Source organism: Pseudorasbora parva, chromosome 4 (assembly GCF_024679245.1).
Source record: "Pseudorasbora parva isolate DD20220531a chromosome 4, ASM2467924v1, whole genome shotgun sequence".
NCBI lineage: Eukaryota > Metazoa > Chordata > Actinopteri > Cypriniformes > Gobionidae > Pseudorasbora > Pseudorasbora parva.
In genome coordinates this window covers 2,352,341-2,369,840 of record NC_090175.1, presented here as the reverse complement: position 1 = coordinate 2,369,840, position 17,500 = coordinate 2,352,341, and the positions used below count along the sequence as shown (strand labels likewise).

General features: G+C 42.3%; 1 protein-coding gene across 1 annotated transcript in view; it reads left to right on the top strand.

Annotated features, from left to right (window-relative positions):
• Positions 1-17,500, top strand: part of LOC137072646 (adhesion G protein-coupled receptor L1-like) — a 55,603-nt gene that overhangs the window by 24,975 nt on the left and 13,128 nt on the right. Inside the window, exons 5-16 of the mRNA XM_067440531.1 lie at positions 1,119-1,326; positions 2,338-2,602; positions 3,088-3,415; positions 3,599-3,895; positions 6,093-6,196; positions 6,752-6,937; positions 7,251-7,289; positions 7,372-7,552; positions 9,454-9,576; positions 9,835-10,040; positions 14,836-15,009; positions 15,213-15,422. Coding sequence (XP_067296632.1) covers positions 1,119-1,326; positions 2,338-2,602; positions 3,088-3,415; positions 3,599-3,895; positions 6,093-6,196; positions 6,752-6,937; positions 7,251-7,289; positions 7,372-7,552; positions 9,454-9,576; positions 9,835-10,040; positions 14,836-15,009; positions 15,213-15,422 — 2,321 coding nt within the window. The remainder of the gene's footprint in view (positions 1-1,118; positions 1,327-2,337; positions 2,603-3,087; positions 3,416-3,598; positions 3,896-6,092; positions 6,197-6,751; positions 6,938-7,250; positions 7,290-7,371; positions 7,553-9,453; positions 9,577-9,834; positions 10,041-14,835; positions 15,010-15,212; positions 15,423-17,500) is intronic.

The window sequence follows — 17,500 nt, the reverse complement described above, 5'->3', positions numbered from 1 at the left end:
GCTCTAGTTTGATGCAGCTCCTTCATTTTCCTCCTTCTCTTGTTCACCACACCTTACAAACACCAGGACGAACTTCCTCTCTTGTTCTTTCTCTCTCTCTCTCTCCACCCTCTCTCTCTCTCACACACACACGCACACACTTGTTTTCTGCTCTCCCCTTTGATTTGCTTGCTGTTTGAAGCTCATTTATCCTCAGATCCAAACGACACACGTGTCTCTGTTCATCCCTTTGCTTCCCTCAGGACCTGTTGTCGTTTATTTAGCATTTAAAAAGAAAACAACTCCTTCTCTTTTAGTAACTGTGTGCACATGCTGTGTTCCTGAAGTGCTTGACCTGAGTGAGTGGATGTGACGTGAGTGACAGCTGTCCCAACCAATCCCTGTCCTCTGTGTGAACTAACCCGCATCTCATTGGCTCCAAAGGTTCCTGTAGCCCCACCCCCTCTCTCATGACTCTACCTCAAATACTCTAACCAAAAAAGTGAAATGTAGCAAAGCAGTTTGTGACAGCAAACAACAAACAAACAAACACATCTATCTATCTATCTATCTATCTATCTATCTATCTATCTATCTATCTATCTATCTATCTATCTATCTATCTATCTATCTATCTATCTATCTATCTATCTATCTATCTATCTATCTATCTATCTATCTATCTATCTATCTATCTACCTACCTACCTACCTACCTACCTACCTACCTACCTACCTACCTACCTACCTACCTACCTACCTACCTACCTACCTACCTACCTACCTACCTACCTACCTACCTATCTATCTATCTATCTATCTATCTATCTATCTATCTATCTATCTATCTATCTATCTATCTATCTATCTATCTATGCTGACACACACTCTTATAATGACATTGTGTTTTCATCTTTTGAGAATTAAATCTCTCTTTCTCACACACACAGGCACTCATGATACAGCAATAGGTAGTGTAAGATGTGTGTTTGTGTTGTGTGTGTGTATGTCTGGGTGTGTGTGTGTGTGTGTGTGTGTAGAATAGATCAATTCATAAGATCTATTCTCTTATTAGTCTAATACACTTCATCCCCTACTCCTGCTCATCTCTATTACCCCCCTCTCTTTCTCCGTCTCTAGTTTTTGTGTGTCCCGGAACATTAATCCGAGTGTTGGAGCCCAGTTCCGTGCGGGAGGCGGAGCATCAGTCGGGGGCGTGGTGTAAGGACCCTCTGCAAGCGGGCGATAGGCTGTACGTGATGCCCTGGACGCCCTATCGCACAGATATGCTGTATGAATATGCTTCATGGGACGACTACATCCAAAACAGGGTCACCACCACCTATAAGTGAGTTTGTACAATCATAATTTATTATAAAGCCCTTGAGGGTGTAACGTAGGCCAGTAAGAGCTGTGTGTAAACCTCAAGAGGCGCTAGTGACTGACGATAGCAGCTGTTATCCTTTTTGTTAGAACCTCCTATGCCATTTCGAATCCCACTGGAAGCGGATTGATTAGGACTGGTAACATTTGGTGCCGTGACCCGGATGGGAGTCAGGTTTAGGGGTGAGAGTAACATAGGCCAGTAAGAGCTGTGTGTGTGTAAAGCTCACTCCCCTGATCTCAAGAGGTCACCAAAGACATGTGAGAGACCCCGGTTTGAATCCCGCTTGAAGCGGGTTACGTAGGACCGGTAACATTTGGTGCCGTGACCCGGATGGGAGTCAGGATTAGGTGTGAGTGTAACGTACGCTATTAAGAGCTATGCATGTAAACCTCACTCCCCTGGAGGTGCACTAGTGACTGACGCCACAGGCTCTTGTCTTTGGCATCCTTGTTAGCATCCACCTAACATGCCGGAGACCCTGGTTCGAATCCTGCTCGGAGCGGGTTGAGTAGCACCGGTTACATTTAGTGCCGTGACCTGGATCAAAGTCAGGTTTAGGGGTGAGTGTAACATTAGCCAGTAAGAGCTGTGCATCTAAACCTCACTTTCCTGATCTTAAGAGGCACGCAAGTGATTGATGCCGCAGGCTCTGGTCTTTAGCATCCTCGTTAACGTGCACGCCTCCCATACTGGAGACCCCGGTTCAAATCCTGCTCGGATCGGGTTAAGTAGGACCGTGACCCAATGGGAGTCAGGTTTTGGGATGAGTGTAACATAGGCCAGTAAGAGCTGTGCATCTAAACCTCACTCCCCTGACCTCAAGAGGTGCACTAGTTCTTTAGCATCCTTGATTGCACGTCCGCATCCTATACCTGACCGTGTGGAGTAGGACCGATTACATGAGCATGACTACACAATGAATGCTGTGAAGGTTGTATGAAGGCTACTATAACGTTTCTGTGTAATCTACAGGTTGCCGAGTCGAGTGGACGGCACCGGTTTTGTCGTGTATGATGGGGCTGTCTTCTACAATAAGGAACGCACACGCAACATTGTGAAATACGACCTTCGAACTCGCATCAAGAGCGGCGAAGCAATTATCGCAACCGCCAACTACCACGACACGTCGCCGTACCGTTGGGGCGGGAAATCCGACATCGACCTAGCCGTGGATGAACATGGGCTCTGGGTCATATACGCCACTGAAGCCAACAGCGGACGTCTCGTTGTTAGCCAGGTGAGAGAGTTAAAACGAGATCAGTGTATCCACTGCAAAAAATACTCTTATTTGCTCTTATCTAAATATTCTTAAATCAAGATGCATTTACTTGATAAATAAAAGGACATGAGATATTTTTTCTTGTTTTTTGGGGGAAAAATATCCAAATTCATTGAGTTTTTGCTTAAAACAGGCAAAATGATCTGCCAATGGGGTGAGAAAAATAATCTTATTTCTTTTTGGGACGGAAACAAGAAACAAGATTTTAATCAGAAACAAGATTATTTTTCAATTACATTTTGACAATTAGACTTTATTTTCAACAAAACAAGAAAAAATGTCTTGTGTTGTTTTACTTGTATAGGAAATGCATCTTGATTTAAGCGATGTTAGATATTAAACAAGATAAAATGACTAAGTAAGAAGAGCATTTTTTGCAGTGTCCAAATGTTTTGATTGGCCGCTTCACATTTTTTCCATATTTCGATTGGCTCGTGTCTCAGGTGAACCCATATACGCTGCGTTTTGAGGGGACGTGGCAGACGAGCTTTGAGAAGCGCATGGCGTCGGACGCGTTCGTGGCTTGTGGCATCTTGTATGTCGTTCGTTCCGTGTACCAGGACGATGACAGCGAGGTGGGCGGAGACCTGATCCTGTACGCCTACGACACTCGGCGTAACCGCGAGGAGCCGGTGAGGATCCCGTTCCCCAATCCGTACCAGCACATCTCGTCCATCAGCTACAACCCCAGAGACAACCAGCTATACGTCTGGAACAACTACATCGTCCTGCGCTACCCGCTGGAGTTCAGCCCGCCTCAGCCCACCACAGGTAACGACTCAGAGTTTCAAACGATCCCCATCTCCATTTCTTTCCTGTTTAATCTTGTGTAATCACATTTTGTTGCAATATTTTCTTGTAAAGCTGCTTTTAAACAATCGTCATTGTAAAAGCGCTTTTTAAATAAGGTTGACTTTACTTGACTAATCTCCCCGTGCTTTATTTCTCTCTCAGATCCTCTCTCCACCCCTCTTCTCTCCACCACCCCTCCGAACGCACTCTCCACCACGGTGTCCATGGGCTTCAGCCCCACGTCCATCCCGTCCGTGACCTTCCACCCGGTTGGAGCCATAAACAGGGCTCCGGCAGGACGGCCCATCACAGCCACAGTCCCGGTGACCGTAAGGCCTCCCCGCCGACCCCAGGGGCCGCGCACACCCATGTGTGAGGGCCGAGTGACCCGCGGGGTCCAGTGGCCTCCGACCCATCGAGGGGAAACGGTGGAGAGACCCTGTCCCAAAGGATCCCTCGGTCAGTACCTGCTTAAATTTGTACTAAATTTATAAACATATTTTGCATTATTATTAAAGGGTTAGTTCACCCAAAAATGTAAATTGTGTCATTAATTCCTCCTGTGGTTGGACACCGGTCAGACCTCCGTTCATCTTCACACACAGATGAAGATATTAGTGTTGAAATCCGATGGCTCAGAAAGGCCTTCATTGACACCAATGTCATTTCCTCTCTCAAGACCCATAAAGGCACTAAAGACGTCGTTACAAAGCCCATCTCACTACAGCGGCTCTACAATCATTGATGAAGAGATGAGAATAGTTTTTGTGTGCAAAAAAAAACACTAAATAACGACTTATATAGTGATGGCTGATTTCAAAACAAAGATTTGACCGGTTATGAATCCGCCAAAGTCACGTGATTTCAGACACCCGAATCATGAACCGTTCGAATCTTTGTTTTGAAATCGGCCATCACTATATTAGGGGTGTCCTCAGCTAAGGATTTTCACATTCGAATCAGAATTTTCGAATCTCTCTATGGTCGACTGATAGTCGAATCATCTGTGTGTGTGTAAACCATAGACCGGAAAAAAAAAAACGGTATAAACGGGTTAGGAAGGGCAGGACACTAGTCAGTAGGAGGCTAAGACTATTTTTATTTGACTTTACACTCGGCACACAGCCACCACTCTTAATAAAGTGATCAAAACTAGGCTACACTACACATTCGTAAATTAACCGTTCTCTCATAACATTTAAAAGCCGTGATCGAAACACAGAACATCACACAAATATATAAAAGAACATTTTGATAAATAAACCTAAAAAATACCTGCCTAGAGAGGAAAAGAGCACGTTGTGCGTTTATATGCACGATCTTATGCCGATTGTACCTGAAGGGGGTCTCACACCGGACTGAAGCTCAGCGTCGTGTCTCAGGTAACGTTATCTCACTTCAGGCAGTCGTGAACATTATATACGCGCGAGCTCAATTTTGAATCGACTTCTGACAGAAGAGCTGCACGATGAGTGTATCTTGTAGCACAGGGTGAAATCAGTACATTCACGATTTGAGGGAAATATACATGTAATCGCCGTGGACAGGCATTGAATGCAGCCGTCGGTGTATATGTGTTCAAATTTTAAAGGTGCGGCGCGTCCGGTGTGAAGCTCAGTGCCCTTAAAGGGGCGATCGCTCAGCGCCGTGACACGTCTTTATAACACTAATATTGAGCACCCCCATATTGCCAAACTGATATAATGCTCGTTTCAGAACACCCGCGAAGATCCGACCATAAGATCAGTGGTCGAATCTGGTCCTGCATATCGATGCATCGAATCTTCGACTATTAGGGGTCACCCCTACACTATATAAGTCGTTATTTAGTGTTTTTGCACACTAACTCTATTCTGGCCTCTTCATCAATGATTGTAGAGCCGCTGTAGTGAGATGGGCTTTGTAACGACGTCTTTAGTGCCTTTATGGGTCTTGAGAGAGGAAATGACATTGGTGTCAATGAAGGCCTTTCTGAGCCATCGGATTTCAACACTAATATCTTCATCTGTGTGTGAAGATGAACGCAGGTCTTATGGATGTCGAACGACATTAGGGTAAGTAATTAATGACAGAATTTTATTTTTTGTGTGAAACTTTAATGGAAAGTAGAGGATTCCACAACTTCCATCGGTGTTTTGACATCATACGGACACATCAAGGGACTTGAAGGTCATATGGTAATGTTAGCTTTAAAGCCACACTCTCCTGCAGAGCGATGTGATGAGCTCCATTTAAAACCAATCGCTGCTTTTAAATTGCATTATGATTATTATGCATGCAGTTTTCATGTTAATTGAGGGACTACATGGGAAATTATACTTATAAAAATCCATTTGACACACAGCAGGATTATTGAAATGAAGTTGTTAAAAATGATACAAAGTGAACTTTTCGCTCATACATTTTAATCTTGATGATTGCATCCTTTTGTTGAGTGAATTAACCGGTCGGGAAATGACACACCTCATCTCGTACGCATTTTATGGGTCAGAAAGTTCTCTGTAAGTTCCATTGATGTGAGTTGTGTCATGTTTCCTCAGGCTCCTTTAAGGTTTAGCTATCAGCGGAGCTTAGCTTTATACGGTGTCATGTTTCATTTATTTCTGTTTCTTTTGCACCTGATTGAAACCGTTTTGTGTTTTGACGGGTCTTTCAGGTATAGCCTCGTATCAGTGTATGGCTGATGACATGGTGTGGAACCCCAGAGGTCCTGACCTTAGCAACTGCACCTCACCTTGGGTCAGCCAGGTCGCTCAAAAGGTCAGTCGAAGGGCAGAGGTCAGGGGTTATCAGAAGGATGAACAGATACCGAAGGTCTGACAGGCAAACTGGATATAGATGTACAGATTGATGGACAGATGTACAGATGGTCATCCAACAGTGATGCTAACTCACACTTTTTAGTCGTAATGTCTTAACTTTATTGTAAAAATCACATACTATGCCTTTTTACTCAGAAAACCAAAGGACAAAATGTTCACTTGCTGCCTAATATATCCCACCCACTAACAGGAGATGAAGAGATAATCAGTGTTGATATAATTCCTCTATATTTGTAACGATATCTTGTAATTGATCATGCTTGAGTCACACACACACTTCAACACTCACCATCAAAACACAACAATGCTAACTATACAATTTCATTTTAAGTAAATTATTAAGTACTCTACTTTTTTAGTTCCTAGAACTCTTGTCAGTATAATATACTATTCCTATTTCACTTGTTTTTAGCAATCGGTTTGCATGCTTTTTAAAGCGATTTTACAGTATAGACCGACGGATAGATATTTGATGTCTCTCTCGTCTTTTTAGATTAAGAGTGGCGAGAACGCAGCCCATATCGCTGCTGTACTTGTCAATCACACACGGGGGCGGGTCTATGCTGGTGATGTCACTTCCTCTGTGCGTCTGATGGAGCAGCTGTTGGACATTCTGGACTCACAGCTACAGGCGCTCCGACCCGGAAACAAGGAGTCAGCCACACGCAACTACAACAAGGTACTCACACACACACACACACGCGCACACACACACACACGCGCACACACACTGCCCCTAAACCTACCCATCACAGGAAACATTCTGCATTTTTACTTTCCCAAAAAAACTAATTTGTTGTGATTTATAAGATGTTTTCCGCATGGGGACCAAAAAATGTCCCCACAAGGACAAGGATTTCGGATATTGCCATCTTTGTGGGGACATTTTGTCCCCATAACGTAGGGATTACCAGCCCACACACACACACACACACACACACACACACACATACACACTATCAGAGTAACACAGTTTTGTCCGTGTCTTTCAGCTTCAGAAGAGAGAGCGCACATGCCGAGCGTTTATTCAGGTAATTATACAGCACACATTCACACGATCACACATGTCTCAGTGTACGCCGCCTCATGTGTGTGTGTGTGTGTGTGTGTCAGGCGGTGGTGCAGACGGTGGATAACCTGCTGCGTCTGGAGGCGCTGGAGTCGTGGCAGGACATGAACGTCACAGAGCAGTCGCACACCGCCACCATGCTGCTCGACGTCATGGAGAAAGGAGCGTTTCTATTGGCCAATAACCTGTACGGCGGACACTTCAGCGACCGCGCGCCCAACATCGGTACGGCACGCCAACATCTGTGGCAGAATAACACACACGAGAGTCTGGGGTCTGTTTCTGAAGGAGGCTCTTCAGATCATAATATGATCATAAGCATGGGCGTCGGAACCATTGTGTGTGTGTGGGACAAGACCCACCCACTTTTTAAGACCAATGATACTGGTCTCACTTTTATCGTCTATAATTCAGCACATGTCTGCTTACATTGACTACCCCTTAACCGAGAAACGTATTAAGAAACTTATTATTAAACACATGTTAAACGCTTTATTTCCCCTTTTCTAATATTTTCTCTTTTTTATTGAAAATAAATGCCTTTCCGATCTGATATGTGATGGGGAAAGGGAGTAGAGCGAGTGTGGCTAAAGGCGGATTCGACCTAGGATCGATTTGCGTCAAAATTTAATGCAGTGCGTCTTACCCCTACTCTATAGTCACAGTAAACAATTCAGTGATTTCTGTCATTTTGTCTGGCCCGATCAATCGTTTAGTAAACGGCACTTTTTCTGTCTGGACACGGATCATAATAAACTTGTTCATTATCATTATCTGTGAAACTGTTGATTTCTATGGCAGTAAACTTAATATAGCCTTTTTATTAGACTATTGGTATTGACTGGTTTGATGTCTTTTTTTGGTATAGGAAAGGGATATGGCCTCAAACCATAGACTATAAAAAAATATGGCCGTAGTGTCCGTGACGTCACCCATAGGATTCTGATAAGCCGTTCTGAAGCGTAAAGTAGGGGTGAGCTGGGCGTTGCCATCTTGTGAGCGAGTCGTTGCGTGTCACTCCCGGATGACAGAAAATGGGCAAAAAGGCGGGATGTGCGCGGAGCTGAGGTGACGCAATAACTATAGACGGCGGATAAATGGCTATCCACTTGTAACCACACCCTTAATTATGCTGAATTTAAGGCTTTATTTATAATGTAAATGAATGAGTTATAAAAAAAATCACCCCCCTTATAGTTGTCATGAAGATCAAAATTAGCCTTATAGGCAAAAACCACAATTTGTACCAGGCTGTAAACATGTTTTTTCTGCTGTAAAGTTGAGTATTTTAACATCAATGAGATTCTGCTCCTCCTGGAGCCTGCCTCTAGTGGCCAGTTAAGGAATTGCAGTTTACATTACTTCCGTATTGGCTTCATGAGAGATCGCGTGAGGTTGCCGCTTGCCTCAAACGCACCATAATGCAGGAAATCACATCTATAAAAAAATCTTTTATGGGGGAGACAGCACCCCCAGACCCCCCTCAAAACAATTTCCCTACCTGTCATATTTTGCCTTACTAACCCACCCACTTTTTATTTGCTTCCGACGCCCATGATCATAAATCCAGTAAAAACGTGTAGTACGAGGAGTGTAGATCATCTGCTCTCGATGTGAATATACAGTAAAGTGTCATTTATTCCTGTGATCAAAGCATATGAGGATCTGATGATCAACACACATTTATAATTATTATCAAATACTGACGAGGATTACGTAACACTTCATTCTGATTTGATTAATAAATAAACCATTAAATATTTACTTTTACTAATTAAATTCATTATAAATCAGTAATTATTTAAACTGCATTAAATACATTTAAACATGTTAACATTAGTTAATGCATTTGCTAACATGAAATAGTAATTAACAATATATTATTAAGCATGTATTATGTAAATTCACAGATTGGTTGAAGGACTATCCAATTGCGTAGAGTCATTTGAACTATGCCCTTTGATCACGCCCTCAGTTTTTGTCATCCAAAGCTGGTTTTTATTTAGTTATCGTCTTGTTTTGGTCAGTGACGTGACACAAAGTATGATGAAAATTATTTGCCAATTAAATTAACACTGCATTTAAAGTAATAAGCAAGTGTGTGTGTGTGTGTGTGTGTGTTTCAGATCTGGAGGTGTACGTGCTCAACACTGAGATGGAGCTGAAGGACCTGTCGTTCCCTAACTCGTATGACAGCGACAGCACCATCCACGTGTCCTCGTCCACCATTAAACAGTACAGCCGCAACGGTCAGTCTCACTGTCTCTAATGCCGTCACAATCAGGCACACACACACCGTATCCAGGCCGGTTCTCTCAGCATCGCCATGGATACAGTCACCATGGCCACTGGCTGCCGTGGTGACTTTGTGTGTGTGTGTGTGATGATGAGGGTTATTTTGAGAGCTGTGTGGGATCAGACGCATTGATCGCAGCTACATGTGTCACGCAGAGCTGGGTGTGTGTGGTAATGACACGAGACTGTGTGTGTGTGTGTGTCTCCATCAGGTCAGGTGAAGGTGGTTTTCACACTCTATAAGAATCTAGGGTCGTTTCTCACCACTCAAAACGCCACGGTGAAGACGGGCGGCGAGACGAAGGCGGGAGGACACAGTCTGGCCGTCAACTCCCACATCATCTCCGCCTCCATGAACAAAGAGTCCAGCCGCGTGTTTCTGACCGAACCGGTCCAGTTCACACTGCGGCACCTGCAGGTACACACACACACACACATCTGTGATTACCAGAGCCGCACAGTAACGGAATACATTTACTTGAGTACAATTTTGAGGGATCTTTTGGGAGTACTCATGACTTTTCTCAAGTACATTTGAGAGGCAAATGTTGTTCTCTTAACTCCAATACATTTCTATCCATAACCGTAAGTACCCGTTAACACTTCTAAATAAAAAAAAGAAAACTCTCGGAAACCCTCAATTTGTTGTTTCCTTCTCAAACGGGATTGGATTGTGCAGCCTATCAGCAATCACCGTCAGCTTTCCGCCAAAGTCAGCTCCATGATTTAGATAAGAGACGAAACAACGGATGAAGGTCCAGCCGTGAAAACAGGTCCACCTCGGGAATGTGCCGAGCCGTGATGTTCTTGAGTATGCGCAGTGTGTTTAACACAGTCGGGTGCAAATGCGGTCCAATAAAACTCTAGCAGAGGTTTGTCAGATTGTGCTCTTGCCTTGTGGGCAAATGAGAAATGTTAAATGAAGCAACATCGTAAAAAGATGAAAGTGACTTGATTTTACTTTCAGTTCCCTTTAGCACTTTGGCAGTAGTAATGCAATATTTAGAAAACGTACTCTTGATACTCAAGTGCTTTTAAAATCAAGTACTTCAGTACTTTTACTTGAGTAGACATCTGGGCCCGTATTTATCAAGCATCTGAGAATTACTCTCAAGAACACTGCTAAGAATTGACTTAAAGGTGCACTATGCAACTTTATCTCCACTGGAGGGCGCCTATTCTAAGCGGCTCGCGAGTACCGGGACTTTTATTATGACGGGACGGGACACACTCGCCGGGCGCCAGCACTTCCGCTTTTTCTGGTCAGGTAAAGCAGCTCTTTTTATCATAGCAGATACATTTAAGGGGCCAAGGGCTTCGGCCATCCGTCCGCTCTCTTCCCTGAACTGAAATGAAGTAGTGGGCTGTACTCTCCACACAATTGACATCAGGTTCAGGTACGCCAGGTTGGTGGTTATGTCGCCCACACACCGCCTCCCTTGGCCGAGACGGGTATTACGACACCTGACGGGCCGGGGCTAGTAATGCTACTGCTAATTAAGGCTGATATCTCTGCAGCACTATAACTTGACATTTTTTTAATGACATCATCGCCCTTATTTCTTATTCTTTTGATGTGTGAAGGTCATTTTTTTTGGCTATTTTTACCTCAATTTTTACACATGGCACCTTTAAGAGTAAAAGCATTCTTGGCTCAAAGCTGCGCTTAAACGTTAGTTAGAAAGCGTCCCAATCATACTTTAACCACTTCAGCTCTGCAGCACATTTTGCATTTTTTTGAGAATTAGGAATATCTGAATTTAAAAGAGCGCCCTACCCACATACATTGGAGTAAATTGATAAAAATGGTCTCATTTTACAGAAAAAACTCTAAATTTTAACACAGTGGTGGAATATTGCATATATTATATTGTATCTATTCACAATCTTATGATAAACATAGATAAAAAATAAATATTTTGATTTATTTTTAATTAATTTGTTATTTAAAATCTTTATTTTTTTATCATTTTGGGATCCAAGCTTTTTGGAAGTTTCTGTTGATTCTATAATTTGGCACTAAACAGGGGAAAAAAAATTTTTCTTGATATCTCCTTGCAAATAAAAGTTGTTAAGATTTATCTGACCAAAGTGTCTAACAACTCCTACTCATCTGCACTGACATAAACTGGCCACTAGGAAATCGAAAAGAAGGCTCCGCCTCTTCAACTTTGTAAAGGGAGATCTTGGGCTCTGATTGGTCTAGAATCATGATCCACATGTCTATAAAGAGCTGAGATTCTCAGCTTTTCTGTAGCATGATGCAATATGTGATGACATCATCAAAAATCGTGGCTAACATCGACAATCAAAACTAGCAATAATAAGAGTATTTGTCTTCATCACATTTTTTGATCTGGACATCGGTGACATTTTACAGTGTCATTTGGCCATACTTGCTCACAGACATGTAAAAATAGTCTAATTTTGAAGCAAACAACCTAAGGAACAAGCTGATATAGGGTTGAGGCTAGTAGCTTTACAACGAGTTTGTGATCCGAACAGGAATATGACTCATGTGATTGCTTGTTCAAAGGAGTCATTTCCATCTTTGTGATTCTTTTGATAATAAATTTACTGTAAATTATTGGATCGGTGAAATTAACTGCTCAGCGATATTCCTGAGGCCGATAGCTTTCATTTGGTATATGACTTGTGTATTTTAGGTGTGTTTGTGTGATAAAAATATGAAATTTTATGTTATTTGCATGATTTTCTCAAGGGGTGGTCGTTGCGGGGGGGTCGAATTCAGACTGTATTATTTTCTTCTATGTAATATAAATGCAGAAGTTATTGGGTTATTAAGAAAGCCGAGGTTCTAATCTTTCAAATGATACCATATATGTCTAGTTTTGTGGTGCGGGAGTTATAGATTTTAAAAAAAGATTATGATGATGCAATTTTGGACCCACCGGTGGGTCCAAGAGGAGGTGCAGAGCTGAAGTGGTTAAGTAAAATGTAAGACTAAGTGTTAAGTGTCAGTCTTAGAGTTGATTTACGACACTTTGCTGTGCCACAAACGGGATTTAGGATGATGTCATAGGCATGAACCAATCACTGAAGAGATGTGCTTATTTAAGAATATCCTCAGATTAATTCACATTGAATGGTGAAGTTATAAGAGGAGTTTACATCCAATTCTTTACACGAAGCACATTCTTTGAATCAAGCCATGGAGCTTCTGCAAGATTCTTCAAGGTCTTTGCAGCTGTCATTGTCAAATTTGAAACTGGTTTTAAACACACAAAAAAAACGCATGATATGCTTTTCACGCGTGGTTCCATTAAAACAGATTGCCCGATTTCAACTTTAGAAGGAGACTGTATAGAAAGAGTAAATTGTTATTAATACTTTTTGATAAAAAATTAGGTTTTAATGTAAATATTGTAAATCTCTTGAAAAAGCTAAGACCAAAACTGGGTTTCCTCTTTCGTTTAAAGAAATGTTTTCCTTTAGAAGCAAGAAAGAGGATTATTCACAGTTGTTTCCTCTCCGTCTTAGATTACGGTGATGTGATTTATATGCACGCAAGTTCATCTTCTCTACAAAAGTTCGAATGGGTGTGTACCATGCTGCCTTGCGCTTTGTGACGAGTGTCTCTTCACACACTCATCACTGTAACCTGTACGAATTGGTGGGTTGGACTTCTTTGTTTCAAAGGAGAAAAATACACCTGCTGATGTTTATTGCTAAGGCATTGTTAGGAAAACTACCAATTTATATGTGTCGTCTCTTATCGTATTACACCTGTACTGATAGCACTAGATCGAGAGATAAACTGCTTTTAAAGGTTCCTAGAGTACGTTCAGAGTTTGGTCAAGCTGCCTTCTCTTTCCACGCTCCCTAATCATGATAGAAGCACTCCCCTCCCTTATGAAAGGAAAATATATTTACCAATATATTACTTCAAAATATATTATAATATATTGTAAATACATGGAATAATATATTGATGGTATTATACAATATATTATATATATTCCTGTAATATACTGCAAAATATACAAATTATTGGCGCTTTCATATATTGCAATATATTGGTGAATATAAATATTAAATCCCATATATGTGAATATATTGCCTAATATATTACATGATATTTTCCAATATACTGCAATATATTTTTGTTTCCTTAAGGGCTCTTTAAAACTTTTTTAAAATCTCTTACTGACCAATTTAAGGGAATGTGTGTATGTTTTGTTAAGTAGATTTTGTTGTTATTTTGAGTGTTGGACAACATTTTATGAAAGATTCTGAATTATTGTTTTTGTTTGTATGTTGTTTATGTGAAACTTTCTGTGCTGCCATCTTGGCCAGGACTCCCTGAAGAAGAGTTATATCTCAATGGGACTATCCTGGTAAAATAAAGGATAAATAAAATAAAATAAACACACATTTGACAATAAAGAGTTTTCAAGAGAATACATTATAATATACACATTAGAAAGGAAAGATAATCATGTTTTTATGTCTTAATTAAACATTTTACACTGCTGTGCTGTTAACTGATCTATAGCCTAGATGTTTTTATCCATCATGGACTCCAGAAGAAAACCGAACTGGCGGAGAAAGAAGCGATCGCTACCGCTGCTGAATTACTCCAACATTAGTCGCTTTTTAAAATCGTATTATAAAGCCCAGCATTAACCAGCGCTGGTAAAGATGATGTCTGCTCCGTCCAGACGAGACCGTTTGATTAACTCGTCGTCAAACATTTCGAACACATTCTCCGTCTCCTGAAATATACGTGTATGTATGATCGATTACCACATGCTGTTTTAATAAAGTTGAATTAGTTAACCTTGTCTGTCATTTTTACTCTTCAAAAGTGTTGATTATAATGAATGTACTGTTAGGCCCATCAATAATAGGATAAACAATAGACATCAATAAAAAAATATAATGTCTGACATTTGAAATTAACCACAAAACATGCTAAATGGGGAATATCTATATCTCGCATAAAATAAGTTGTCAGAACGTCGTCTTGCAGTTGCTGAATGTCGTGCAGCGCTCTACAGCCGCCGTGTCTTACGATTCTACGTTGTTAATGTTGCGCGCCGGTAGACAGCGGTGTCGCTCTAGTAGAAATGCAACGTGCCACAGGGTGTCTCCTCAGTCCATCACTGCCCCTAGTGGCCACTCCTGACCACCAGTGATTAATTACACTGTTAAACATGTGTACTGTGTGTGTGTGTGTGTGTGTCTGACAGCTGGAGAACCACTTCAATCCCAACTGTTCGTTCTGGAATTACTCTGAGCGGTCGATGACGGGCCAGTGGTCGTCTCAGGGCTGCAGACGCCTGCACAGCAACAACACACACACCACCTGTGCCTGCTCACACCTCACCAACTTCGCCGTGCTCATGAACCACCAGCAGCCCGCCGTGAGTCTCGAACGTGTGTGTGTGTGTGTGTGTGTATGTGTGTGTGTGTGTGTGTGTGTATCACTCACGCTCTGTTGTCCTCCAGTATCCCGGCGGGGTTCAGGGTCTGATCCTCTTCGTCATCACGTGGGTGGGGATGGTGATCTCTCTTGTGTGTGTGTGTGTGTGTGTGTGTGTATCACTCACACTCTGTTGTCCTGCAGTATCCCGGCGGGGTTCAGGGTCTGATCCTCTTCGTCATCACGTGGGTGGGGATGGTGATCTCTCTGGTGTGTCTGGCGCTCTGCATCTCCACCTTCTGCTGCCTGAGGGGCCTTCAGAACGACCGCACCACCATCCACAAGAACCTCTGCCTCACACTCTTCATCTCACAGCTGCTGTTCCTCATCGGCATGGACAAGACACACTACACTGTGAGTCCACCGGCCGATTCAGACCAGATCAGACTAAACCAGACCACATCAGCCTTAACCAGAACATATCAGACTGCCTCAGACTAAACCAGACCACATCAGCCTTAACCAGAACATATCAGACTGCCTCAGACTAAACCAGACCACATCAGACTAAACTAGAACATATCAGACTGCCTCAGACTAAACCAGACCACATCAGACTAAACTAGAACATATCAGACTGCCTCAGACTAAACCAGACCACATCAGACTAAACCAGAACATATCAAACTGCCTCAGACTAAACCAGACCACATCAGACTAAACAAGAACATATCAGACTGCCTCAGACTAAACCAGACCACATCAGACTAAACCAGAACATATCAGACTGCCTCAGACTAAACCACACCACATCAGACTAAACCAGAACATATCAAACTGCCTCAGACTAAACCAGACCACATCAGACTAAACCAGAATATATCAGACTGCCTCAGACTAAACCAGACCACATCAGACTAAACTAGAACATATCAGACTGCCTCAGACTAAACCAGACCACATCAGACTAAACCAGAACATATCAAACTGCCTCAGACTAAACCAGACCACATCAGACTAAACAAGAACATATCAGACTGCCTCAGACTAAACCAGACCACATCAGACTAAACCAGAACATATCAGACTGCCTCAGACTAAACCACACCACATCAGACTAAACCAGAACATATCAAACTGCCTCAGACTAAACCAGACCACATCAGACTAAACCAGAACATATCAGACTGCCTCAGACTAAACCAGACCACATCAGGCTAAACAAGAACATATCAGACTGCCTCAGACTAAACCAGACCATATCAGACTAAACCAGAACATTTCAGACTGCCTCAGACTAAACCACACCACATCAGACTAAACCAGAACATATCAGACTGCCTCAGACTAAACCACACCACATCAGACTAAACCAGAACATATCAAACTGCCTCAGACTAAACCAGACCACATCAGACTAAACCAGAACATATCAGACTGCCTCAGACTAAACCAGACCACATCAGACTAAACCAGAACATATCAGACTGCCTCAGACTAAACCAGACCACATCAGACTAAACCAGAACATATCAGACTGCCTCAGACTAAACCAGACCACATCAGACTAAACAAGAACATATCAGACTGCCTCAGACTAAACCAGACCACATCAGACTAAACCAGAACATATCAGACTGCCTCAGACTAAACCAGACCAAATCAGACTAAACCAGAACATATCAGACTGCCTCAGACTAAACCAGACCAAATCAGACTAAACCAGAACATATCAGACTGCCTCAGACTAAACCAGACCACATCAGACTAAACAAGAACATATCAAACTGCCTCAGACTAAACCAGACCACATCAGACTAAACAAGAACATATCAAACTGCCTCAGACTAAACCACACCACATCAGACTAAACCAGAACATATCAGACTGCCTCAGACTAAACCAGACCACATCAGACTAAACAAGAACATATCAAACTACCTCAGACTAAACCACACCACATCAGACTAAACCAGAACATATCAAACTGCCTCAGACTAAACCACACCACATCAGACTAAACCAGAACATATCAGACTGCCTCAGACTAAACCACACCACATCAGACTAAACCAGAACATATCAGACTGCCTCAGACTAAACCACACCACACCACATTAGACTAAACCAGAACATATCAGACTGCCTCAGACTAAACCAGAACACATCAGACTAAACCAGAACATATCAGACTGCCTCAGCCCAGATTAGACCACAGCAGACAGCCTCAGAACACATCAGCCTTAACCATAACATATCAGACTGCCTCAGACTAAACCAGACTGCCTCAGCCCAGATCAGACCACATCAGCCTTAACCAGAACATACCAGACTGCCTCAAAAATAAACCTTAGGAGAAACCAGACTCAGTATGGGTGCCAGTTCTCCTCTGGCCTATTATTATTATTATTAAATAGTGTATAATTATTATTATGTATCAGACCAGATGGTCTCAGACTGTATCAGACCAGATCAGATGGTCTCAGACCACA